The 26,503-nt window shown below is 40.7% G+C and overlaps 2 protein-coding genes across 5 annotated transcripts; one reads left to right on the top strand and one right to left on the bottom strand.

The window, feature by feature from the left end:
* On the bottom strand, positions 1-11,485 carry THAP1 (THAP domain containing 1). 3 transcript variants are annotated; one of them, XM_061633961.1, is made up of 4 exons: positions 10,095-11,485; positions 7,098-7,372; positions 1,550-1,745; positions 2-533 (listed from the first exon to the last, which is right to left on the bottom strand). In XM_061633961.1, exons 2-4 carry the CDS (start codon positions 7,145-7,147, stop codon positions 138-140), a joined length of 642 nt encoding a protein of 213 aa, XP_061489945.1. In that variant the 5' UTR covers positions 7,148-7,372; positions 10,095-11,485; the 3' UTR covers positions 2-137. The 3 variants fall into 3 exon arrangements, with proteins under 3 accessions (XP_061489925.1, XP_061489945.1, XP_061489935.1); XM_061633951.1 differs by having other exon boundaries at positions 6,865-7,372; positions 10,095-11,483; XM_061633941.1 differs by lacking the exons at positions 7,098-7,372; positions 10,095-11,485 and adding an exon at positions 6,690-6,784 and having other exon boundaries at positions 1-533.
* On the top strand, positions 10,196-20,581 carry LOC133387959 (transcription factor Jun-like). Of its 2 annotated transcripts, none has more exons than XM_061633927.1 (2): positions 10,196-12,141; positions 15,024-20,581. In XM_061633927.1, the coding sequence occupies exon 1, from the start codon at positions 10,594-10,596 to the stop codon at positions 11,854-11,856; it is 1,263 nt and encodes a 420-aa protein (XP_061489911.1). In that variant the 5' UTR covers positions 10,196-10,593; the 3' UTR covers positions 11,857-12,141; positions 15,024-20,581. The 2 variants fall into 2 exon arrangements, with proteins under 2 accessions (XP_061489911.1, XP_061489901.1); XM_061633917.1 differs by having other exon boundaries at positions 14,924-20,581.
* Positions 20,582-26,503: the final 5,922 nt, after the last annotated feature.

Raw genomic sequence — 26,503 nt, 5'->3', positions numbered from 1 at the left:
TATTTTTTATTATTATTTTCAAGGGCTGAAGTATCTTCTACACAGAACTAGAAAGCCATTGCATTTTTAAACTGAACTTCTGACTTAGTCTGATGAGGCTAAATTTGCCAGTACCCCATAAATATAGATGAAGCCTCCTAGGCAGGTACTTCTACAATTTCAAAATAGTCATTAGGTAGTATCACATAGCCACCTTTGCCAGACAACATGTCTTTTTCCTTCTGAAACTGAACAAGCTCTCGCAGTTTTTCAATCTGTTTCTCCTGACGCCTACATCGCTGCTGTGCAGTCTTAAGCTTCTTCCTCAGCTTATCCACCTGCTCTTCCAGCTGCTGAATTCTTTTTCTCTGATGTACTGTATCTTCTACAGTATAGTTGTGATCACAAAAAACAGCAATATTATTGGGAGTATGAAGCGGAGGCATTAATAATCCAATGCTTGGGTCTACTAGTCTTGGATCGGTTTGTAGCAGAGGTGGAGGTGAAGGAGAAGGGGGAGATGGTACTTCAAGTGGTTCTTGAGTGCCTTCAGACTACAAACAGCAAGACAAGACTGTTTTGTTAAAGGCATTTATAATTTTTAGGCAGCGACTACAGCAATTTACTATTCAATGTAATTTCTTTGAAGAAAATCATTTCACCCTTTTTCAGTTTTCAGTATCTATTCAAATAGCCAATTTTAATAATAGGTGGATAGCTTTATTTATCCATGGATATTTTGATATTATCAACTTTTACAATATTTAAAGACATATGGGCACCTCAGTCCTCCAGTTCCCACCCTGAACCAATACAAAACCCCGTATTCCCAAAAGATACCATTTCTTCTCACTACCAAGCCATACCTGAAATGCAACCACCACCAATAGCTTAATCAACACCACACAGACTTTTATGGTTTGAACACTTGTACTCCAACTTCCCTGTCTTGATGCATTATGTAGTACATCCATCTCATAAACCCAGGCACTTCTCAGGATGTATGGGAAAGAGAGATAAACCCTGTTATTAGAAAATCCTAAGGGACAGCAAAGAATGTTGGTGGCAGGAGTAATGCTGTTTCGCCAATGTACAGCAGCTTCTGGGATAAAAGCAATAATCAATTAAAAAATTGAGGATATTTTTGTGGGCATAGGAGTGCCTTCTTTTCAATTTTTCAGGTGTTCTCAAGCTCTTCTGGAATCCTACATGTTTGATTTATGGGGTTTAAAATTATCCTTTGCAGGCTAGAATGTCTAAAAGTGATAACAATACTTTCAAAGTTGCAGCCTATTGAAGAAGTTGCTTTCATGTTTTTTACAAAGAAGGTGTTCAATGAATAACTAATAAAAAGTATCCAGCACATGGAAGAAAGTGGTAGGTGGTATAGAGGCAATTCCAGTTAGCACATCAAGAAGCAGGAACTGAGTAATTCAGCCTTCTCCCATCTGGTACTGAGAACTGCTCTTCTCGCCACACAATATTTGTTGCTTAGAAGCACTGCTTATGCATAAACAAATGCATCTGTGAATAACAATTTTTTTGAAAAAAATCCACAAACTTCACTTACCTTCACATTTGGTTCTGTATGGCAAAATATTGTCGGCACAGCATTGTCTTTTAGTAGTTTGTTGTTGCATTCCCTTTTGAAGCAATCTGGAGTAAAATGTTCAGAACAAATGCTGCTATATTTTGTTGGTTTGAAATTTTTTCTTCTAACAGCAGCTTCCCATTTCTTACAGAGATCAGGTCTTGTGAGGGGAAACCTAAAAATAAAGCATACTTTCAGGAATTCTTTTATTTTTAATAGCTATCAAAACTTCCATCAGTATGGTTGATGGGACAGAGTTGTTGTTATTGCTGTTATTATTGTCATTTAAATTTATTCCCTGCCCTTCACCCCAGGTCCCAGGGTGGGTCACAACGGTTTTAAAGTACATCATTAAAATAGTTAACCACCACCTAAAATCACAACATCACAAACACAAAAACAAAGAATTACAAAGAATGCTGGAGGAATGGACTCTGTGCAGAAAAATTTTACGTTCCCATGGGGATCCTTAACATACTAACTGCACCCTGTAAGAAGAGACAAGGGATTAAGGCAGGTTTTGACTTTCATCCTTTTTCACTGTATCTTGATAACAAACAAGTTCATGATTTCCCTTTAGAAAACAACCACGCTATACTAGAGAGTTTATCTCATTTATGACAAGAATATATCATAACCCTGACCTTACCAATTACCAAAAAACTTACCTTACCATTTAAATTTTTAAAAGAATATTTTAATTGAAATTTTACAATACAGAAAATTCAAAGGAAATAAAAAACAACATGCAATACCTTATATGTAATACAACAAAGAAAATATAAATTGAACACCACAAAAAAAGAAAAATCCAATAAAATAAATTAGGATAGAACTTATATACATAAACTAAGAAAGCAATTCAGGGCATTTCATACCACTACAATGCAGGTTGCTATAACAAGATATTAATAAGTCCTTAAAGAATGTGACATCTTCTTCAGTAAAGATCAAGAGTAAAGCCCTAGGGGGCTTGGGATCAATTTGTGTCCAGTGATGAGTCCTATCTCATTGAAAACTTTTTTCCAGAAGTCTTGAATCACAGGGTATGTCCACCACATATGCAAGATTTATCAAATATTTTTCATATTACCCATATTACTATAATAAATGTGTATGAGCTATATTTTTAAGGATGCAGTCATAAGCAAACTTACTTGAAGGTAAATCTCATGGGAATTTAAGTAACCTAACTGAGAATAGGCAAGCCATTCCCTTTTTACCATCATCTAGCACCCAAAACATAGCTACCCACTAATATTGATAGGTCAGAAGTTGTTCTTATTTTAAGCGCTCATAAGTTTTAACCTGATTTATCTCCCAATTCTATTCTTTCTGGGTTTTCAAGTTAAACTGAATTCTTTTACCAAGAAAGCAAAAATTATTCCCCATCTCTTATTTTCCAACATTGCTACAAAGAGTTCAGCAAAACAATCCTATCCTTGGGTGATGTTGGTGGGGAGATCCCATGGCCAAGCAATTGCTGTATCCTTAGCCCTTCCAGTGAGGGAAAGAGAACAGAATGTCTCATTTTCCCTTTCACCGACTCCAGTGGGAGACAAATAAGTATGATAACTCCAAGGTTGGCATAGTTTGGGGCCAATTTTGTGAGTGTATCAGGAGAACCAGGAGGCTTTGTATCTCGTAGATCCACAGCGACTGCCAACACATCCCATTTCCCCCAACACTAGTGGATGAGCTGTCCACAGGTGTACCTGGGGCCTCTTAGGCATAAGAGCCATCCAAACCATGGACTTTCATTTTTGTCAGCAGGGTGGCACTTAATGCCACTTCCAAAGCCCCTCGGGTGGCCTTTGACCACTACATGGGACTGCAGGTGAACTAAAGTAAACTGATAAAGCAATGGGACTGCAATCTTAGAGAAATATTAAAGACAAGGTTAGGCAATTAATAGATTATTACATTTGCACACACTGCCTGTTCATCCTATGTGAACTAATATTTTGGGCTCTACAAGGCAACAGTAACAAACTACTCTAGAAGCTGGGTTCAAAGTGATGTAAAAATAAATAAAAACAGGATTTCCACACAAGCCATGCTTCTGGTTCCAATCAGAATTGTCCATCTACAAGAGACAAATGGTGTGAATACACAGGAATAATTGGAATATCTAAATAAAATATGTAGGGTTGGAAACTTCATTGTAGTGCTCTGAAATAACCATGCCCTTGAACCAAAAAATAATTCTGCTCTCTGACACTTAGATTATAATTATTAATTAGACTTTTAGTCCATCTTTCTTCCCAAAGGATCCCAGGGTGGCAAACAAATCAATAAAACAAGGAAAGGATTTTAAAACAATCAAATATCATCACTACTAATTCTCACAGAATAGAGCTCTGTGATTTGAAGAAATAATGAGGTAGCTGCCCTATCTGTGAGGGCAAAAAAGGAGGTCAACAGCAGAGAATGCTGGCATTCAGTGTATCCATTTTACTTAGCTGATTTATAAATAATAATTACAAAGAATATATTTTTTAAAAAAAATCAGGAACCTACTTCTTTTCAATCCAAATAATTCTAACCAACAGATTTACTTCCTCTCTGAAAAGAGAGGTTGTCATTGAGAAGTAAGAAAGAATAGTAAAAACAGAAATATTTTTGGCCAGAAAATGAGAAGAGAACTATCAAGCAGATCTTAAGCAAACTAAAGTGCATATTTGACTTGTTAAGACTAAAATAAAGGTGCTTTATGAGGAATGCAGAGAGCCACTGAAAGTTTAGAGGATTACACTTCAACTTGGCTCAACAGCAGGGCAATATGACCAATGTGACGGAAGATGATGTAGTTTCTTCAAGGTTATGAAATTTGCCACAGAGAACAAGCTGTGGACGGTGTGTATCCTAACAGTAAATGTTGGAGTGATCTTGAATGTTGGATGCGGAGACCCACAGATCTGCAAAATGTTGTGAAAATTTCACTGACCTCAAGGTCATAGATGTATAAGCCTAGAACTATTTTTAGTAAAAGGTTTGAAGAAAGGAGGTTATAACAGATGTTTTGAATGAGAGCAATAGATAACACCTCCACACAGAAAATACTGGTAAATCAGAGTGCAAGTTGTTTGCTCAATACAAAAGGAAATGTGGATTATGCTTCAATATTATGGAGTGTTGGACACTGGTTGGGAAAAACCACTTTAAAATGCTACATAACAGACACAAATTCAGTATGTTGCACTACAAATATCTTTATGATGAGAATATTATACTTGCTGAATTTCTCTCAGGCATACAGTCTTTAGACAGCTGTCCTTTTAGCCATCTTTAGTCTGCTTGTTACTTCACTAGAAAACATGGGATTGGATCCAGAGTAAGTTAGTTCCCATTAAAATCTATTGGAGCTTAAATTGTTGGATCTATCTTTCAAATTAATTTCCAAGGGTCCTCAGTGCAATGAATTTAGGCTGCAATCCAGTATGTGTCTACTCAAAAGTAACCTCCACTGGGTTCAATGGGACATACTCCCAGGTAAGTGTGTACTGGACTGCAGCCTTAGTTTAGTTCCGACCCATTATTTTTTCAAAGCACTGCAACAAAAGGAAACCTGTAAATTAATTTGTGTGCCCTTAAAAAACTAAGCAACATGTAGAACTTCAACAGGCAACACCTTTCTCATAACTGAATCTTCATCTGTAGAATTTCTGCTTGTCACAAGACTTTCCAAAGCCCAAGAAGCCTGCCAGGGGAAAAAAAAAAGCCATCTTTGCTTAGCTTCACATGTGGGCATAGTTATATTAAATAAGTGTAACAAAAGGGAGCCTGTAACCCCACCTACTCATTCTGAGTTCTGCATGAACTGGAAATCCTGCTAGAGAACTGTTTAGACTGCAGCCCCTTGACTGTGTGGGTGAGAGGGAGCATTTGAATTGCCCTACCTGTTGTGCCAGCCCATTTAGCAATTTTTGGAAAGCAACCTGGCAGCCGTGATTTGGCTAAAATGAGGGGAGTTGAGGATAGGGCTTGTGGATTTCATTAAAGCCCCTTTATATCACATCACCCCTCAGCAAAGTTGCCTGTGCTGATTTGCCAGTGAACGACTGTTGCTGCGTGAATCAATTGTGGACAATAATGGCCTTTGGCAGTAAAATTCCAAATGGTTGTTCTTGTGCCCATTTCCTACCACTTCATAGGAACACTAGGTATGGGGAACCTTCTGCCCTACGAATGTTACTAGACTGCAACTCCAGTCACTCCTGGCCAGAGCTGATGGGAATTGGAGTTCAACAGCATCTAGAGCACCACAGGTTTCTCACCTCTGATCGAGGGTCTACCCAAACGCTTAAAAATCACATTATTTATTATCAAACTTAGCAATGAGTACATCTTTTTAAAAGGGGGGTTAAAGGAAAAGGAGAGAAATGAGATATGAGGGTTCAAAGAAGAGTGGTCACTACAAAGCAGCACAGAAGCAAGAGGGGCAACAAGTGCAGCAAGACCTGCAGGGAAAGTCAGGAGAAAGGGGGCAACTGACAGATGGGGGTGCACAGACAAGTGGGAGGGGTGGAAACAAAAAAGGGGGAGAGTAAAAGACAGAGGTGCTGATCTGCACTAACTCAGAGAAATCTATGCAGTGGGAAATGAAAAAGAATAATAAAATATAGGGGTTCAGAAATAGATGGGGTGTTGCAGAACAGATAACATCCCAGGGTGCGTGTGCAGAGGCTATAAAAGGAACGAGGCTAAAATCCAGAGTCTGGTGGCATTTTTAAAGGCTTAAAGATTTATTTCAGCGCAGACCTTTACGAACCAGAACTCACGAAAGAGCCACAATACATCTGTAAAGTCTTCCAAAAAAAACCCCAAACCTCTTTTACTGTTGTTTTTTGTGCACACAAATATGAACGCCCTTAACCCCGCGGGTTAGAAACGTGAGCCAAACAATGTTTCTACATCGCTAATTTAGAGATACGGCCAATAACAAAAAAACAAGCAAACAAAATAAAAACAGCCCTCAGAGAGATTACAGTTGAGCTACCCTGTCAGTGACGGTTGAACAAGCGCACGCGCGTCCCAACACCGCTAATAAAGTACCTCTCCTAATCCCCCTCCTTTTTTTTAATAACCAGAACGCAATTGGCCCCGCCTTCTTCCCTACCTCTTCAGTGAAGGCCGCACAGTGTACTTTTTAACACCCCCCCCTTTTTGGAGCGCGCACGCGCTCTGACTCCGCCTCATGAAGCGAACGACATTTCTTTCCCGCCCGCTCAGACGGGTGGACGCGCGCTCTTCTCGCGCCCTCCTTCAGCTTTTCTGCCGCCGCCCCTACTCACTTGTGAAAAGAGACGGGCTTCTCTTTGTCGTATCGATTTCGGCAACGGTAGGCAGAGCAGGACTGCACCATCCTCTCGTTGCCGCCTCTCCGCCACCACTGTAATTTTTCGCGAGGTCGAAAACACAGTTAAAAACCTGCGTGGCTCTAAATACCTCCGTGAGGTCTTCGCGTCCCTTTTTTAAAATAAAAAACCCCGAAGAACGGCATAAGCTGGATGTGGCCTCTCCCTACCTCAACATGGCGGTGCCAGCTTCAGTCCAACTCTCGCGAGAACTCCGCATCGCTCTTTGGCTTTTGGTCACGCCTCGCAATGTTTGGGTGCGGGTGCGTCTCTAACTTAGAGCGGCCAATAGGAGCAGCAAGTCAGATTTTAACGTCCCTACTTTGGCTCCCTGCGCCTGTAAGCGTACGTGCGCCCGAGCAGTGGCTGGTTGCCTTCTTCAAATGGCATGGGTCGAAAGTCGAGCTTGCGCATCAAGAGTGGCCTCTACTTATTTGAAATAGTTCTGAAAGCGAAGTGAGATACGGGAGAAAGAATTAGACAATTTTTATAGTTCATTCTTCCTTTTAGGGTTGCATTCCTATTCCTACATCTTGGGAGTAGGTGCCGTTGAACTGAAGGGTACTTACTCTTAATTAACCAAGTAAAAGATGAAGCTGCAGATGTCCTTTAGCATTTAGAACTACTGTTCTCTGTGCCACCCTTCGCCTTCCTCAGGGAAGCTGTACTAACACGGCTTCGGTTTCAGTACACCAAAGTCACTAGAGTGGGGCTGCAGTACTAGGCACTTTTACGAGGGAAAATGCCCCACTGTTTTCATTTTGGCTTACCTGCAAGTAAATATGCATTTTCATTTACACATTTATATCCTGTCTTTTAAAGGCAGCTTTCAAATACACCAGAAAAAGGCAAAGAAGCATGGGATGGGGAGGGCTGTACAGCTGGTGATGAATTTTGTTGCTGGTATTGGTTTCTTTTCAGGGAGAAAAAAGGGTGTTACACATTTTTTTTTAAATAGACGGCATCATCCAGTGGATAACAAATGTTGAATCTAGACCTAGCATATTAACGGTCACTGATCCTAAACATAATGAGAAGTAGAGAGCAAGGGACATATCTTATTACACGGTCAGTCTTGTAAATCACTGCCAGGGTGGACAGCACCTCCACTGCTTCCCCACCATCACAACCCTATGCACCACCACACTTACCCCAAGAACCTATGCCAGCTGTTCAAAAAGCTGGGACTGACAACGTGAATTGCCTTGTGCACGTGCATGTTTCTAGCCTAAATGTAAAACAGTGGCACATTGATTCCGTGTATGTCTGTCTCTACATTTGAAAGCATGAATAAAAATGAGTTGCACACACACCCAGCCAACAGTCTCCTACATTGCAGTTTCCAAGCTGAAAATATACTGCAATGCTAGGGCAAGCTATGGATGAGGATATCTCATATCTACTCTTCTTGCCTTCAAGAACTGCTCATAAGGATTTTTGTAGCAGATTTTCCCACCCTTGGTGGGATGTAAATATAATAAACATTTCTATAAAAAGAGAGACATAGGATCTATTTCCAAGAAAACGTTAGATTGCAAATAGTGTGGTCTAACTTAAAGGATGCAATTCATGTGAGCTTTGCACACTGGGGTGAAACAAAATGCATAGTGAAAATAGGAAGTTTTCATATGAAGAGTTCATTGTCCTGCGTCTCCTTGCATGAAATGGTTCTATGTTGACATCACTCTTTTCTGAGGGTTACAGATGTGGGCATGGAAACATGCCAACGCCATAAGGGTGATGTAGTAACCCCTACACTCTTTGCAGCAGCATAAAGCTCCTTTCACACCTATGCGGTTTGCAGCAGCAAACACACCAGATGCAAGGACAAGAATTGAGATGTCCACAAGATCAGGATGCTTATCTAGGGTTAGATGTACAGCTGCACTGGATGGGATTATTCTCCGATGAAGGATCAGTTTTGTAATTTGGGGGATGTTCCAGGATTAAATATCGTCCTGAAGGCTAAGGAGTTGATGTGCAGGGAGTGCTTTGCTTAAAATGGGCTGGTGCACCAACTTCCCAAAGAAAACAGACATGGCCACTGCTAAACATGCCTTAGTCTAGTGGTTCTCACACTTTTTTCTCCAAGGAAGACTTGAAAATTGCTGAAGTTCTTGGCAGACCACTTAATTATTTTTCTGCCTGTTGTAGCAATTGAAATGTGCTGTGCTAAATGCTGTATGTTTAAAATTGTATTTTGATTGCTTCTTTTATTTCTTATATTGTACTTTATGGTATGATAATAATTCCATGCAAATTCAAATTGTAATGCAAGAAAATACAATAAAAGAAGCAATAAAATACAGTTAAAATCAGTATGAATATTTAATGCGGACATGTCACAAACCCCTGAATGAAGCTGACAGACCACAATTTGGGAGCCCTTGCCATAGTCATATCCAGATTACAATTGATTGCAATAGTCTCTTTTCCTAAACAGATTAGCCAGATTCATGGAGGATAAAGCTGTCAATGGTTACTAGCCTCCACTGTCAGACGCACTATGCCTTTGAATGCCAGTTGCTGGGAATCATAAGCGGGGAGAGTGCTCTTGTGCTCATGTCCTGCTTTCAGTCTTCCCACAGGCATCAAGTTGGCCACTGTGAGAACAGGATGCTAGACCAGATCGGCCTTTGGCTTGATCCACCAGGCTCTTCTTCTGAAGAAAGGAAAGTTCCATCTCCGTAGTACAGAAAAGAGACTGCAATCAGTGACAAAATTGTCACCTAAGGCAACAGCAAAGCAGCTTCAGCAATAACCAGATGCTGCTACTACCATCAACCTGAGAGGCAGCTTTAGTTCATGTTGCTGCAAGGTTGTTTTTTTGTTTGTTTGTTAGTCAAACACTGCTCTATCAGTCTGCCTGCTGTGACAAACTTTTTAAGTATCGTAACATGTCATCACTGTTTTTCAAAAGATCTGAAATGAAATCCACATCCCTCTGTGTATTAGGTTATTCTCTTGGTAAGGCACGTGTTCTGCCATTTGTCTCCAGGCGTTTTTAAAAGCTTGTGTGGATTAGCTCCAAAAGCGCCCTGGGAGATTTGTGACCAAAGATGCTCCGCAGGAACGACTAGTGACAAGGAAGAGGATATTCAATCTAAAAGGAACTCTTTCCATATATACATTTATTTCTTTTCTCTATGTCCCCACCCTAGACTTACCATCCCACAATCTATGGAGCAGTGGCGCCCTCTTTCCTTTTATTTTGTTTATGTTCGTCTCCTGTAAACAAAAAGGAGGGCAAGAACAGCAGAAGAGCCAGCCAAATGCCGCTTTGTCGTTCCGCCCGCCTCGGCTGCGCCGGAGCTAGAGGGCAGTGTGGCCGCGGCGGCCCCAGCCAGGAAAGGCGGAGCGGCAGGAACTACTAAGGCGAGGCGTTTTGACATCAGTTCCTCTGGCTGGAAGGGAGAAAGAGTTTTCTTCCCGAAAATGCCACAAGTCGAAAGCGGCGAGCCCTGGGCGGCTGCCCCGGGGCAGGAGATGGGGAGCCGGCCGCCACCCGTGAAACTCTGCTGCCGACGGGTTTGAAGCGGCGGACACGGACAAGCCTGCATCGCCACTTGCCCCTTGCTGGAAGCAAAGAAGTCTCAGTTAGTGGCGGCGGCAGCAGCAGCACCAGCAGCGACGTGGGCTCCGGGGCCGCTTGCTGTCCCACCCAGCATGAGCAGCGGCGGCGGGCGCACGGGCGCCCGCGTGGCTGTGAAAATGGAGGTGGCCCCCTTCTACGGCGAGGAAGGGCTGGAGCTACTCCCTGACTTCGTGCAACTGCCGGGCTTCGGGGGCGGGCCCGGCGCAGGGGGACCTTCGGGGCTTGAACCTGCTGAAGAAAGCGGGGCGGACCAGCAGCACAAGCTGCTCCTCGCCGGGAAGAAGCAGCAGCGGGACTTGGTAGCGGTGGCTTCTCCCAGCGTCGCCTTGCCACCGGCAAGTCCCTTCTCCTCGCTGCGCCCTCGGGGTGGCACCAGCAACGCCGTGCACCGCCTCATTCAGGAGGCGCCCGGCGGCGGCCCAGAGGTGGGCTCAGGCGTGTTGCAGCCTTTGCTGAAGCTGCCGGCGGCCGCCGATCTTGAACAACTGCTTATCCAAGCGGGTAGCCCGGGCCTTGCCGGTCCGGCCAGCCCCACCGGCGGAGGGCCCTCGGTGTCGGTAGCAGCAGCAGCCGGGGGTTCTTTCTTGTTTCGGTCCCCGCAGCACTCAGCCCAACAGCAAGCGGTGACGCAGGAGCAGGAGGGCTTCGCCGATGGGTTCGTGAAGGCTCTGGCCGACTTGCACAAGCAGAACCAGCTGCTCGGGGTGCCACCAGCGCCTCTCTCACCTACTCAACACCCGGGAGGGCCGTGCTGCCCTCCAGCCAGGCAGGAGCCCCCCGCCGTGTACACCACCCTGGGCGGCTTCAACCCTGCCAGCCCATCGGCCGGCGGCACTTTCTTCTCTCCCCAAGCTGTGGCTCGTCTTCCAGGGCCCGCCTCAACGGGCAGGGCTTTGGAAGAGCCGCAGACAGTGCCGGAGGCGCCCGTGGTGACGGTTCCTCCCCCTCCCCCTCCTGCGCTTTCCTCCGGGGAGTCCCCACCACCGCCTTCTTCCTTGTCACCTCTGGACGCCGAGAGCCAGGAGCGCCTGAAAGCTGAGCGCAAGAGGCTGCGCAACCGCATCGCGGCCTCCAAATGCCGTCGGCGCAAGCTGGAGCGCATCGCCCGCTTGGAGGAGAAAGTCAAGGCGCTCAAAGGGCAGAACGCCGAGCTGGCTGCCACCGCCAGCCTCCTGCGCGCCCAGGTCACGCAGTTGCAAGGCCGCGTCCGGAGCCACCTCTCCAGTGGCTGCCATATTAACGCCGCGGCAGCTGCTCCTACGCAGACCTCGGCGGTATCTAGCCAGCCCCCCGGCAGGGAAGGACCCACAGAACCGGAGACCAGTGCCTGCTGAAGCCACTCGACCCAGGACGGAGAGAAAAAGAGATGCATAAAACCTTGCCTTGGGTGGCAGCGGGGAGGATGGCCTCTTGATCCTGCGTAGAGGGGGACCATCCGTGACATAGCCACCTTCAGTTCCCTACTCTTTGGTTCTTAAAAGGTGCCATTCCGTCATCTCAAAAGCTGGGAAAGGGATGGGAAAAGAGATTCCACTTCTGCACGCCCATATGCACACCTGTGCCCTCTTACCAGCTCCTAATAGGGAGCAGCAAGAGAGACCCAACAGCCAGAGAGAAACGTAGGTGTACTAGAAGAAGGGAAAAGAGGTGTTGGGAGCAAAGGTCTCTGCTCTTCAAGGGATAGGATGGGACAACAGGAGCTTTGGACAGCCAGGAAGTGTTGTCTACTCCAGAAAGAAACTTTTAAAAAGTAGTCTTCTGTCAACCTTCACAAAATTGAGATAGTTTCAAGCATGTCCAGAAATTGATACCTTTCCTGCTAGTGACCCAAGTAATGAAAGTGACACTGAAGTGATTAATAACCAGATTGTGGTGGTGGTTTTTATTTATTTCAGGAGCACAGAGCAAATGCGCAAACTTCTAGGGAGATGAGGATGTGTGCCAAGCTGCACCAATTGATGCTATTCTGACAGTCCCCAGTTACATCAGGAAGCCTGAGGCTGGTGATCATCAGAAGCTCTAGCTTGAAAATGTGCTCACTTTTCTAGCTTCTCCAGTCTAAACATATATGGAAAGCTTTGCAGATCATACATTTTTAAAAAGTGTTTCTTGTTGCTGGAAGTCCAGAGATCTCTTCAAAGATTCCACCTGAGCTTTTGGTGTGGACAGAAGTTATCTTTGTGGAAGACTATACGTTTTTGAGATTCTTGAATTTATTTTCTGCAAAAGTTACCAGAGATGGTTTAAAAACTCCAGTATTTTTGGCTGCAGGCTTATTTATTTATTTCTATAAAAGGCTATGGATTTTCTAAGATAGGATATTAAGTGTCTGGTAAGGGGCATGTATGCATTCAAATTTAAATAGAGCAGGAATATCTTAACAGACAACAGTCCCTGCAGTTTGTCAATGGATAGTTTTGTGAAATGTTTCTTAAGAATTTGAGAGAACTGTAGCTAATGCAGGGCCATGTCAGTCTTATGTACAGAGAGATAACTTATTATTTTCTTGCTATAGATGTTTTCTAGAGTTGCTCAGAGATTGAGGGCCAAAATCTAAATGTTTAGGAGGAGACTATGTACTATAGAAGATGTGGCAGTGTAGTTTTTCTTGGTGTAATAAGAGAAAGTCTGAAAATGATTAGTTGCTATGAGAAGATTTTTGTTTCAGCTGAATTTCTGATGTGGGAATGAGCATTGCTGAAATACAGTAAAGAGGGTGTGCCACACAAAACTATTTATTTAAAACTTAGTGTTTTAAGAAAATGCTTTTTTCCCTAGATTTATGAGCTCCGTATTATTTCTTGCGCTAGCACAAATTTGGGGCATTGCTTATTTATTGTAATGCTTTAGAATGTTACATTTTCATTTTACAATGTGCAAAATGATAAAAGAAATGGTATTGGAAGAGTAAATACCAAATGCTTTGTTCTTCATGGTATACATTCCTGCTGTAATTGCTCTATATAGAAGTAAAGTACAATCCAATACGTGTCTACTCACAAGTAAACACCATTAATCACCAATGAGACTTACTCCCAGGTGTGTATTGGATTGCAGCCTGAGACTGTAACCCTGTGCTCACTTATCTGGGAGTAAGTCTTACTGAACTCAGTGGGGTTTACCGTTGAGCAAACATGTATAGGCTTGCACTGCCAGTGCTATGAAGAAAAGGGCTGGGGTTTTTTTTAAGTCAAAGCAGTTAATTCTACTGTAGTATGTTTGAAATAACTCAGAAATGTAGAAAAACTGTATAAGCTATTTTCTTGTGGTTTTCCTTGTAAAGTGTTTTCTAGCTCTCAGCGTGGGAGGAGGAAAGAGAAATTGGAAAAGCCTTGGTGGTTTTTTTTTAAAGTGAATTCAGCAAAGAAAGGATTACCTCTAAATTGTTTGAGAGTTTTGGTAGTTTTCTGGGCAAAGCAAGTCATGGATCATCCCCCCCCCCGCAAGCATAGTTTGGATGCTTCTCCAAATGCAGTTTTGTTATATCCTGTGATTTATTTTAATGAGCTCTAAAGATCCATGCAACAACAATCCTTGCCTGGAAATAATCTATAAAGAAAACGTAGTACTGTGACAAAATAAGTTTAAACAGATAATATGGATTATATTGTCCTGTTCCCACATGAGATTATCAGAGAAATCCTTGGAAGTAAGTTCCAATGAGTTCATTCAAACTTATTCCCAAGCTAACTATACCTAGGAGTGCAGGTCAGTTTAATGAAACTAGGAGCTTTTGTATTTGGATTCACATCTCTATAAACAGGTGAAATAATCCAGTTTATCGTTTTATAAATGGAGAAGGAAAACTCGAAGAAAACTTAATACTTATGATCATACCACCTTGCGTTAATTGCCAGTGTTTCATCAATAATATTTTTACTTTTACTATGTATCATAATTCTTCCCTTTTGGATGCAAGAACCTCCCTCACTTCAGTTTTCTTCAGCTTCACAAATAACCTTCCTTCAGTTTGCATGAGAACAATTTTTTTTCATAATTCAAAATCACCAATTTTTGAAGAAGTCATCCTTGAAAAGATGTATCTCATATATCAACGTTGCCAACTTTTCTCCTCCTTTTTTGCTGTCCCTCTTTTGATTATTTTCTAGTTCTTATATTTTGTGTGTCAGAAAAAGAAATTGAGCTTACATAATCACAAAAGATCATATAGGAAGGATGGAGACCTTATAAGCAGTGCCTTAAGTTTGATGCCTGAGAGATGCAAATTAGATAACAAGTTGTATTATAGGTATTCTGTTAACTAGGATAAGAACAGCTACTACATTTATACAAAGTTCAAAATGCATGATGTGTCAACATTTTCTCAGGTGGGTTCTGCTGGAATATTAAATCTCAGAAAAGAAGCTCAGGCTTCAATAAATCACGGTTGTTTCTTCTCAGTTGTATCCGGGACCTGCATCAAAACAGCAGCCTATTTCTTAACTTGTCTGAGGCTACAGAAGAACTCTGGCTTCAATAAATCACTGTTGTTTCTTTTCAGTTGTATCCGGGACCTGCATCAAAACAGCAGCCTATTTCTTAACTTGTCTAAGGCTACAGAAGAACTCTGGCTGTCTCAGAGGCTGGAGCTGAGACACTTCATTTTCTTACCTATTGCAATTGGCAAAGCTGCATGCTGCATCATTTCTGCCAAACGTGTATTTTGCTTCTTGAAATACCTGCAGTATTCTATGTGGTTCACTGTAATGTTGTCAATTACTTTGTATTTCCTATCTTTTTCCAGCCAGCTTTTCATAGTGTTGTTCACAGAATTTCTCTGAATGCTTCAAAACAGTTGGTTCCTTGATCTCATATTTGCAATATGACTTTTCCTATAGTTTTCTAAAAGTACCAACCATCTTGCCAGTGTTCCTGCAAACCTATTTAAATGCTGCATGTTTTAATTTCTGACCCACCAATAGCTCTCTTTCTGTTCCTCAGCCTTAGGCATTCAAGCTCATTTGGTGGTGTGTTTCATCTCACCCACCCGATTTCTGAGTACATCTTTTTTTAGCAGAAGCGAATTAGTACCTGGTTCATCATTCCTCTATGAAGTATTTTTCTCACCTATATCCCAATCTCCAGTTTGTTCTGGGTGCTTTTTGTGTGCAATGTGAATGGCCGTAATAGAGTTCTATGGTTTGTTTTCATTGACTCTTGCACTTTTAAGAACACCCTCCCCCACACACACACATGCACACACGGATGCAAAATTCTAGGCAGAATGGTACTCACCTGCATTAACACTTCATTAGGCAAATATTCCACAGTTTCTTGTGACCTTGGTGATTCAGGTGATATCCATTGTTGAACTGGCATGATGCTTTCTGCCAGTGAAAAGGAATTTGGGGATTTAAAACCTTTTCCTTAAATATAGAGAGGGCAGCTGGCTTTCCTGTGCACTTACACAGCCCACGCAAACACTCAGGTAGTAATTCACATAGTTGTGTGGCTAGAAGGGCTGACTAATTTGTTGCTAACTTAGTGAGTGACGATGTGTCACAACTCCTACCCAATTCCTCTTTTTAACACACTGGTAGAGTTCTGGCTCTCTTAGGGTTTTTTTCCTCATCATGGGGTAGGAGCCCAAGTTTAGGTGTGGAATTAAAATCTTAAAGTACTTGTGATAAGTTTTTGTAGAGCTAGATTATGAGGATGGTGTAAGTTTTTATAGCAAGCATGTTCTTCAGTTATGAGAAATGAATTGCTGGCTTTAACATTAAAACTGAATGGGGTTGGTGCTTTCCCTTTTTAACTAGTGCTGAACTGTTAACATGAACAGTACTAGGATAGTGTTTAGCGTTTGAAAGTACTTGAAATCAGTTCTTTGCTGACAATTGGAAAATCTACATACTTTTAAGTTCCATTAATAGCAGTCAGAGAGATTTAAGCATGTTCTTAACTCTGCCACTGAGATCAGTGGGATATAAAAGTACTAACTTTTGCTGAAACATCCCCTGGATTTGTATATTGCAGCCAGAATACATTTTAATAACATTTCTCTACAGAGGAAGGATATATAAAGCACACAGGGATATAAGTGAGGCTTATTATAACTTGCATTCTGTGCAAAAATGAATCCATTTTTAGTTATGCACTGTAACTGTTTGTTTAGACTGCTATTTAATGTTGAAGTGGCATGGCTCAGTGGCTGCAACTTAAAAGTAATTTCTGTTCTGGTTCAATTCAATTATTAGCCAAAAATAATAACTATTTAGCAATGATAGCCTGAACATAATTGGTTTCTTTAGTGCAGAGATACTTGATTTGATCACTAATCATAATTTCATGGATAACTAATGTGTATGTTTCCAGTCTGGCATTTGGATGCAGTCATTCCATGCATACGATGTGTCTGCATTTGTAAACACTATAGTAAGGAGTGTATACATTGGTTTTAGGTTGAAGGTTTAAGTAGGTTTAAATTTCTATGCATACTTAATCCTAGAAATGCTGATTAGCAAAGCTGCAACCTCTTGTGATAAGGCATGCGGAAGATCACGTTCGAGTGATTTTTTCAGAAGTAGGCACTTTGAGACCCAGTAATAGAAAATAGAAATAAAATGGGACCCTGCTTGGTGTTGGAATGGTCTGTGCATGTCTGTCAGCAGCTTCTAACATGTCATGTGCCTGATGAGCCTTAGCAGTGCAATACTAAATTATAGTATGACAGCTGACTAAACTGTTTTGAACCCAAATTAAGATTAATGGCTTGATATGGAACGATGTTCATGTGGGAAAAGTGTAAGTGTGACATTTTTCTTTTTCTATTTTGTAGCTTTTGCCCTTGAGCCCTTTTCTTATAAAACTTTTTATATAAAAAAAATACAACCCAACATTTCTTTAGAAGTAAGTCCTACTAAGCTCAAGGGGGCAGTACATGTGCACAAGATTGCAGTTTTTAGTGCAGAAGTGGGGAACATGTGGCTTTCAGACATTGTTGGATTCCCAATTCCCAGCAGCCCCAACCAACAGGGCCTGTGCACAGGATTGATGGAAGTTGTGGTCCAGCAACATCTGGAGAGCCGCAGGTTCCTCACCCCTGCTTTAGTGACTTGAGCATGGAGATGAGAAGGGTTGAATTTCTGGGACAAGGTTAAATAACAGTTGTACAGATTACTAGGTGCTAAATACACTCCATGCTCACCCATCTTTAAAAGGTACAAGTAGAGTCCTGCAGCTAGAGGAACACCAGTAGCTATACATGTAGTGGTAGATTGGGCTTGGACTGGAAGTACCTGGCTTCAAATCTCAGCTCAGCTGTGATAGAGCTCTCTGGGTGATCTTGGGTAAGTCGCTACCTTTCAGCTTAACCTACCTCACAGGATTTTTGTGAGGATAAAAGGAGTATACCTCCTGTACACATCTCCATTACTGCTTTGGAGGAAGGGCAGACTACAAACGTGTGAGAGAATTGTGTGACTTACCTGTCCTTTCAATGTTCCCCTGCACAGAAGTAGAGGATCAAGGGATGAGATAGCAAGGTCACTTTGGGGGAGTTCTGCCAAATAGTCTTTCCTCTAAGAAGGAAAGACTGTTGAAGGAACAGCTGAATTTTTTTGAGTGATTCCTTGGAAAATCCATTTCCTGCACTGATGACTTGAATGTTGCAACTCATGGCTGTTCACTGTTAATCAAGTAGTAGGTCATTTGGACTGTAGCCGTAGCAAACAAACCTTTTAAGTTATTCATAGCGATTCATAGCAGTTGAGACATGGCTTGGATTCTACAAAGTATTACACCCTATTCAAGTGGGATTCTTAATTGATGTGCAGGCTTAATTTTAATTTTTGAAAAGAAATCCATGGAAAAGTTGCTATAGATACTGTATGATTGAAGTATTCCTAAACATCACTTAAGATTTTATATACTCGTACCACAATATTTTGTTGCCATTTATCACAGTTTGTCTCATCTTAAGAACTTGTATGTTCACAGTAAGTTTTAGGATTAGGTCTTTAGCGCCAATTTTATAATTCAGCAGAATCAAATCATAAAACTTTTTGAGGATTGGACCTTTTCAGGCTGCAGGTTGGGGGTTGCATATCTGAATGCTCTTCTGTATGAGGGGAAAAACTTGCAATTAGAAAACTAGTGTATCAGGGACAAGGGTTCAGTGAAATCTTCTTGACGTTCTGTTTTTGGGGAGTTGAAATTAATTTTGTTTGCCATCTTTAGCCTGAAATTATATAATCCAGATAAAGATTTTTGCTACTTGGTTCTGCTTAACTGCCTGTTAAACATGACAAATTCTTCAGTCATCCAAAGTAGTACCAACTCTATCATCTGCTCGAACTGCAAAATGGTGACTCTCAACTTTCATTGGCCTCAGGAGTTGTAGTCCAACAACAACTTGACGGCTACAGGTTCCCCATCTCAGACAACCATTTGAAAAGTGATGACAAATCTTTGTATTACTTCAGACATTTAGATTATAATTCTTTTTTGTGAATCGTAACTTTTTTATATTAGATGCATTACTACTTGTGGGCTATGATTGAGAAAATGCACACCTGCGATGGAAAGAGCTTTGCCATGCACCGGCATTCACGAAGAAGGTTGTTGCTTGTTGAATCTATTTTCAGTTTCTACTTTTAAGACTAGTGACATCAACCTTCTTGATGGCCATTGGCTGTGCTGGCTTGAACTGATGGGAGTTGTAGTCCCACAGCATCTGGAGTGCTGCAGGTTAGTCATCTCTGGCTTAGGTGATGTGAAAAGGTGTTTTATCTGAGGGGGTATTCCCTGGGAATGTTTCTAGAACAAGGCTAGACATAGCTCAGTAGGGCTGTTCTCATACAACTAGTTGTTGCATAGTAACAAAGTCCTCCTAAACAGAAGTATAATAATTCCAAGCCTGTGATATAGGTAGCTGGCATCTGCAGAATTTTCCAGTTTAGTAGTAGTAACAAAGAAGGGAGAGTTCAGTTGCAAGAAAAAAATGCAAACGTTTACTTGCTAAGCTTAGAGTCCTTGAAAAATTGTAACTTAACATTTGTTTGGACATCTACAAGATATAGCCAGATTCTGAGGATGTGTTATGTGAGTTCCATTGATGTCACAGGAAATAAGGGTGTTTAGGATGGCTTGCAGTGCAATCTTATGCATGTCTAGTGGGAAGTAAATGGGAATTGCCTAGAAGTTCAATGGGAATTTGTTCAGTGGGACTTACTGTTAAGTAAGTGGTATAGGATTGCAGCCTTCCATATTTTAATAATAACGCTCTCATTCATGATTTTTGGATTGGATGGTGATGGTTTTATTTGTCAAAGAATGTGATAGAAAAATTTGACTGGGATGGAATATGTCACATATAAAACACAGGACTTAATGAAAATGCACCCAGGGCATGCCCATTGTGGCTTTTCAGCATTGCTGTTTATAGTGCGTAGAACCTGAAGATGTTAACATTAATTATTACTGAGGTAAGGTTTTTTAACTGATACTTCCTCTTGACTAAATGTACAGCTTGATTTTGTATTGTGTCGTATCTGTGTGTGACTTGGGAGGCAAAATGTACTTTGGGAATTGACTATTGATTTCAAGGATACTCCCAGTTCCTACTGCCAAACAGCAGTCAGCAAACCTCCTTTTTCTTTTTCTTTTGAACTGAGGTTGTGGATGACTTTATACAGTACAGCAAGTGGAGATTTTAGTCCTGCTGCTGTTGCAAAGAGGGCCTTTTGCCAATGACTTTATGGGAACAGGATCAGATCTCCAAATTTTTGTTGAGCACTTAAGACTGAAAGGCGCCTTGCCTTGTATGTGTATCTGATATGGTGCCCCAGTGTGTAGTGGCTTAAATGAACATTTTCTGGTTTTATCACCCTGTAACTAGGCTCTTTAAAGGAGACTGAACATTCTTAAGTGGGAGGTATAGGCGTTCTGGAATGTAGAACATTCTCATGCTGAAATTGTTTACATGAAAAAAAGATTACATGTATGACTTTGTAATCTGCTATGTGCAATTTTGTACATGTTGTGTTAAAACTAAGTTTATAAGATACTGTATGTATAAATACTTGACTGAGTATTTGATATAAATATCAGAACATTAAAATGGCTTTATATTCATACCATTTTTGTTGGTGTTACTTATTTTGCCTTCCCAAAGTGAAAGAGGTAAAGCTAAAATGGTTTGTAAATAATAATTCCCATAGTTACAGTGCAACAAAATTCACTATGATTATCCATTTAGAGTAATGACTAATTTTGTTACCTTTCATAGAACAAGTTTTAAAGTTAGGGGAGACCTTCAATAAAGATCTTCTCTCAAAACTAAACACTGACCCAATCTCTCTCTAGGCATTTCTGTACATAGCAAGCCATCTTGTGGGTAGGTGTTATTTTGTTTATGATGCTTACGCCTCTCTCTTCCTGTAAAGATCCTGGAGCATTATATATGTAGTTTCCAGGTAGCTGCCCATCCAAGCAGGCCCACACCCTGCTCATCTCCAGCAGTAAAACTCTTGTAGTGTGACTTGATGGTTCTTTTGACAATTACTTGTATGTGTCTTGCTTTGAAGGTACCTATTTATACTGCTCTGTACAGGGTAAATAGTTTATGTGCTAATAGGACCACAGTTGCTTCCACGCGATGCACATATAGAAGAAAACAGTAAAGTGAATGAAGTTCTGGCTCTTACATTTTTGTTTTGTTTAGCTACAGGTCAGTTAGACACCTTGAATGTTCCAAGTTAAGTTTTTAGAAACCTAGTTCTACAACACTGTAGCAGATTGATCTTTTTGATAGTGGTTCCCAAGTGTTCTTAATCTCTGGAATGGTCATAGCATGGCTCAATACCAAGCTATGTTAAACTTGATACAGATCCAATTCAGATGGAGTGCTAGATAGTTTCAGTAATAGACAGGTAACTTATTAAATGTAGAGATATGCAATATCTCTCTAGTGTTGGTCTGCGATTTCGTCTTGCAATGACCATGTGTTTGAGCAAGATGCACCACATAACTTCACATGTTGGTTCAAAGGATCAGAAAGGCCCAGGCCTTTAAAAAAGGCAGATACTTACATTGTACCTTTCCTCATAACAAATTACTGATGAAGGTTAAACTGAGAGATAGTGACACACCTCAGTTGGCGGCAGCACCTGAAGAAGGGCCTTCAATTAATATCGCAACAGAAGGGCAGGTCCATGTGGGCGAAGGCTGCTCCTCAGATAACCTGGTCTCAGGCCGCTCAGGGATTTTATGGCCAAAACCAGCACTTTGAAATGAAGCCTGGAAAGAAATTGATAGCCAGGGAAGCTCTTTCAATACTGACATAATATGCTCACAACAGCCATCCCAGTTAATAGTCTGGCAGTCTTATTTGGAACCAGCTGCAATTTCCAGGCTGTCTTCAAGGGCATACCCACATACAATCCATTATAGTTGCCTAGCCTGTATGTTACTTGGATCACATTTCTGTTCACATGGAAGTGCATTCTATCCACTATTAATAGGCATACACAACTTGCAACTCATCAGACCGAATGCATGGTGGCTTGCTAAATGCTTGCCAACTTTTGTATTTGCAGACTTTGGCCGGTTTTTTATGCCTGTATTGGAGCCACCATAGATAGGTTTGGGTTGGCTTGGTATTGTTCAATGGTGTTTCATTGCCACTTTTCATGACTTCCAGGTTGTATTCACAGCTTTTCTTACAAATGCTTTCCTTAGAAATGATGCCAAGGTTCTGGTGTTACTGGTGACATTACTGGAACTAGAAGCATCCACTGTGATTGGCTTGCAGATGGAAATTGTCACGTCCAATCTTGCTGTTGTTTACTCTTAGTTTATATAATAGCAAAGAAACAGTTATAAAATATAAAAACCATTCTTGCAATGTCTAATAATGCCAAACTTGCAGATACCAAGCCACAACTTATAAAGGGTTCAAAGAATGGCCAGTTTAATTAGGGTCAGAACTACAAGATGGCTACCTAGCAAATCCCTCCTCACTCTAAAATGTTATCTGTCTTAGAAGCAAAAGCTGTTTGCACACATTTCAGGCAAGTATTCTGTATGAAGTCTGGATAAAGAGGGTAGATTTACTGTAAATATCTCCTAGGTAGCTCTTCTCAAGCTGAATAGATGTACGCTGGAAGAAAGGGTACAGCCCCCGTGCACTAATATATATGGGTTAATAAATTCATGAATTTATTTGCAATGCTAGATTTACTTTTGAAGTGGTGGTGGTGGGGAGATGGCTAGTGTTACCAGGATCCAGAATGGTCAGGGTCTTCTCTTTCTACCTTTTTACAGATAACAGTTAGTGGAGAGATAATTTCAGAGAGGTTGCTATGCTTGACTGTTACAGTACTATTGCATGAAGTGTTAATAATAATAATAATTTAATTTATGTGTCGCCTATCTGGCCGATGGCCACTCTAGGCGACGTACAAATCAGTTGCAGTAAATGCAGCACAATAAAATACACATAAAATACAATTTAACAAGGAAACTATAAATAGGAATGATAACAGTTCAGAGTAATAGGCAATTAGTCCTGAAAATTAACCCTCCCCGGTGTTATTTTTGGTTGGCACATTTAACATATTATGAAGTGTAAATTGGGCTAAAAAGCCATTATACTCAAGAAGTCTGTGACATTTCTACGCAAAGCTCAAATAAATCCAAGTTAAACATAATGATCATTTGCAACAACAGTAATAATAGATAACACAATTTCTGTCTTTGCTATACTAATTTAAATTCTGTAGCAAGGGAGAGAACTGTGATCTCAATTAAGTCCTTAACTAATAGAATTTTATTTATAAGAAAAGTGTCATGAAATACACACAGAAATAAACACAGATATCTGTTGTTAAACCCTTACATTTGCATTTAAGCACCTCAGGGTGTTGATGGACTAAGCACAACATTCAAAGTCCTGGATTAAGGGCCTGGACAAACAGGAATGAGGTAGTGTCTGAGACTGCAGAACAAATATTTATCCACAAAGTACTTTGGCAGATAATTGAAGGGCGGCCTGTGCTGGGTGGAGATGTAGTTTGCAAAGAGACAAGGCTCTGCTTGTCCAGGTGATGAGAATTAACACAGTCCTGAAAAACTAATTGTAAAGAGGATGTGTTCGAAGCTACGGTATCCTGAATAGAACTATTCAACATTGACTAATCCGATACCAGGTCCAGATCTCTGGGATGATGTTATATTTTGGTTTAAATAACCCCAGCATATATTTTTTTATTTGATTTCTTTCATTTATATATCACCTTTTTCTTTTTTTTTATCATTAATTTTTATTCAAATTTTCAAAGACAAAAAACAAAACAAAACAAAAACAATTAAACAATAAAATAAAATGTTGACTTCCGATTTGTCGCAGATCAGTTATAGGTCTACAATATATAACAGTCCTGTCTCTAAAATTATATTATAAAATCACTTTCCTCCAGTAGTTATCTTAATTAATCATCAAATCTCATAAACATTACTTTATTCTTTCCACAAAAAGTCAAAGAGAGGTTTCAATTCCTTGAGATATATATCTTTCAATTTTTCTCCAAATAAACATGTCGCTTAATCCATCTGATTCAAATCTGTTAGGTCCAATAATTTCAATAGCCATTCTTCCATTATCTATATTAATTCCATCTTCCATCTTCAATAATCCTGTTAAGTCCAGTAATTTCAGTAGCCATTCTTCCATTATCAGTATCCCATAATAATCTTGTTGTCATAGCCATAGTCCAAATAAACATATCGATTAATCCATCTCGTCAAATCTGTTAGGTCCAATAATTTCCATAACCATTCTTCCATTATCAATATTAATTCCATCTTCCATCTTCAATAATCCTGTTAAATCCAGTGGTTTCAGTATCCATTCATCCATTATCAGTATCCCATGATGATCTTGCTGTCATAGCCATAGTCATATAACAAGAGTCTGATGGGAATTTCCCCCATCACAAATATGTCCTTGCCATCAATTCTGACTATGTTGCTGAAATATTGTTGTAAAGTCACATCTCTACTCTTCTTTTTTACAAAATGCACTGGCTCATCTCTTAAGAGTTTTTCCATCGTCACATATTTGTAGTTAATTCCATAGATTTTTTCTATGTCAAGCCCCATCACATCATTCCAGTCAAGAAAATTATCCAAGACATTGATGACTTTATCACTAATATCTTCATTAATTTCTTCGGAGACAACGTTGAATTCCAAACAGTAAACTTTATTTCTAACATCCGTAAACTCCAGATCTTTTTCCAATTCCATATTTGTTCCAGTCTCCAGGGCTTGTATCTTCCCTTTAATTTTTATTTTCTCATCTCTAATCCCATCAAACTCCTCTCTCACAGAATCCCCTATTTCTTTAAACTCCTGCGTCATTTTGCTAAATTCAATTTTCATCTCCTGTCTACCCTGTCTCAGGGTTTGTTTCGTTGTCTCAATCTCACTCATTATTTTCTGAAACATAATTTCTTCCATGGTCTCAGTCACTTCCCTGGTTGCCATTCTTAGAACCACAAAAACAAAAAATTATTTCAGCCACAATTGGGTTAATATGCCAGGCTTGCTGACATCATTGTCTTATCTCTTATATGTTCAGGAAAACAAAACAAATTTAGTTCCCAGCTTCAAACAGTTAGTGGCGTCGTGAACAAGCAGATTCGTCAAAATGAAATAGACCAAAAAAAAAAATAGTCCCAGACATATAATACTCCAAAATTCATAAATCAAATTTATTTATTTTTTCCCCTCCTCGAAATAGAAATCCCTCTTCCGTTAGTATCTTTAGAATGCACCTCCAGGCCAGCTTTTTGCAATAAAAACAAAGATAAGCTTTTTTCGATTTCTTTCCTCCTTAATTTCGTGAGTAAAAGAGAAGAGTTATAGCTCACCAGATGTTCTTTATAGCTGATTCATTGACAAATCTCTTTTTTGCTGCAACAATTTAAACCAAATAAAAAAAAATATAGAAAGAAGGATGCTTGCCTGTTAAGTTCCATTTTTCTTTGAAGAAAAGATAAACGTGTCGCTTAATCAGAAAGAGCTTGATGGAAGTCCATCCGCATTGCTGGCTGAACTTTCTCTCATAAATTAATGAAATCCAGTCCTCCCAACAAAAACAGGCTTTATGGTTAATCTCTACGTTTCTCCCTGCCCGGGAGAAAATCTTTACCAGTCAAAAAGAACGTTCTGACTGATTTTAGAACTGAAAAAGCTTCTTCTGAGACGAGAGCTCGACTCAGAGGCAGCACAGGCTAAGCCACCCTTCCCGGAAGTCTATATCACCTTTTTCTCAAAGGAGCAAAAGGTGGTGTATATGGTTCTCTCCCCATTTTATCCTCATAACAATCCTGTGAGGTAGGTTAGGCTGAGAGGCATGACTGGCCCAAGAGCACCCAGTGAGTTTCATGGCTGAGTGAGGATTCAAACCCTGGCCTCCCAGGTCCTAGTCTGATCCTCTAACCATTACACCACACTGGCTCTCTAGATGCACATCTTCATGTACCTTAATGACTAGTGGATATGTGAAATGCCATTTTTGGTCACTTTTGTCAATTTTTCTATTCTCTTATAATATTATTCTGTCTTCCAGACACGAGTCTGGCAACCACCCTCACACATGGTCATGATCTATAATAAAACAGACCACACCTAGCAGTAGGGGGTCTTTGACATTGCTCGCATGTGCTTGGATGATACGAGGCTATCAATGTTGAGCAAATATGCTTCCTGTAAGTGATCCTTTTCCTTTTGAAGGCATGTGCATAACAATCTTACAATGTAACTGTTAAGTTTTTAAAAACTTTTCTTGCAATTAGGTTGGGTTTCTGAGCCCTGATGAAGCTACATCGTGGGCTGTGCCCACATGCCCATCCTCAGTACATCTAATTCAGCAAAGTGGCTGGGTGGAGTTTCTGACCTCAGAGATGCATATATAGCTGCATGTGAGGGTGTGTCTAGCCTAGCAGCAATTGGGAATAACTTCCTAGGAATACCCCT

Source organism: Rhineura floridana, chromosome 1 (assembly GCF_030035675.1).
Source record: "Rhineura floridana isolate rRhiFlo1 chromosome 1, rRhiFlo1.hap2, whole genome shotgun sequence".
NCBI lineage: Eukaryota > Metazoa > Chordata > Lepidosauria > Squamata > Rhineuridae > Rhineura > Rhineura floridana.
The sequence above is the reverse complement of the archived record's forward strand: the minus strand, read 5'-3'. Positions and strand labels throughout refer to the sequence as shown.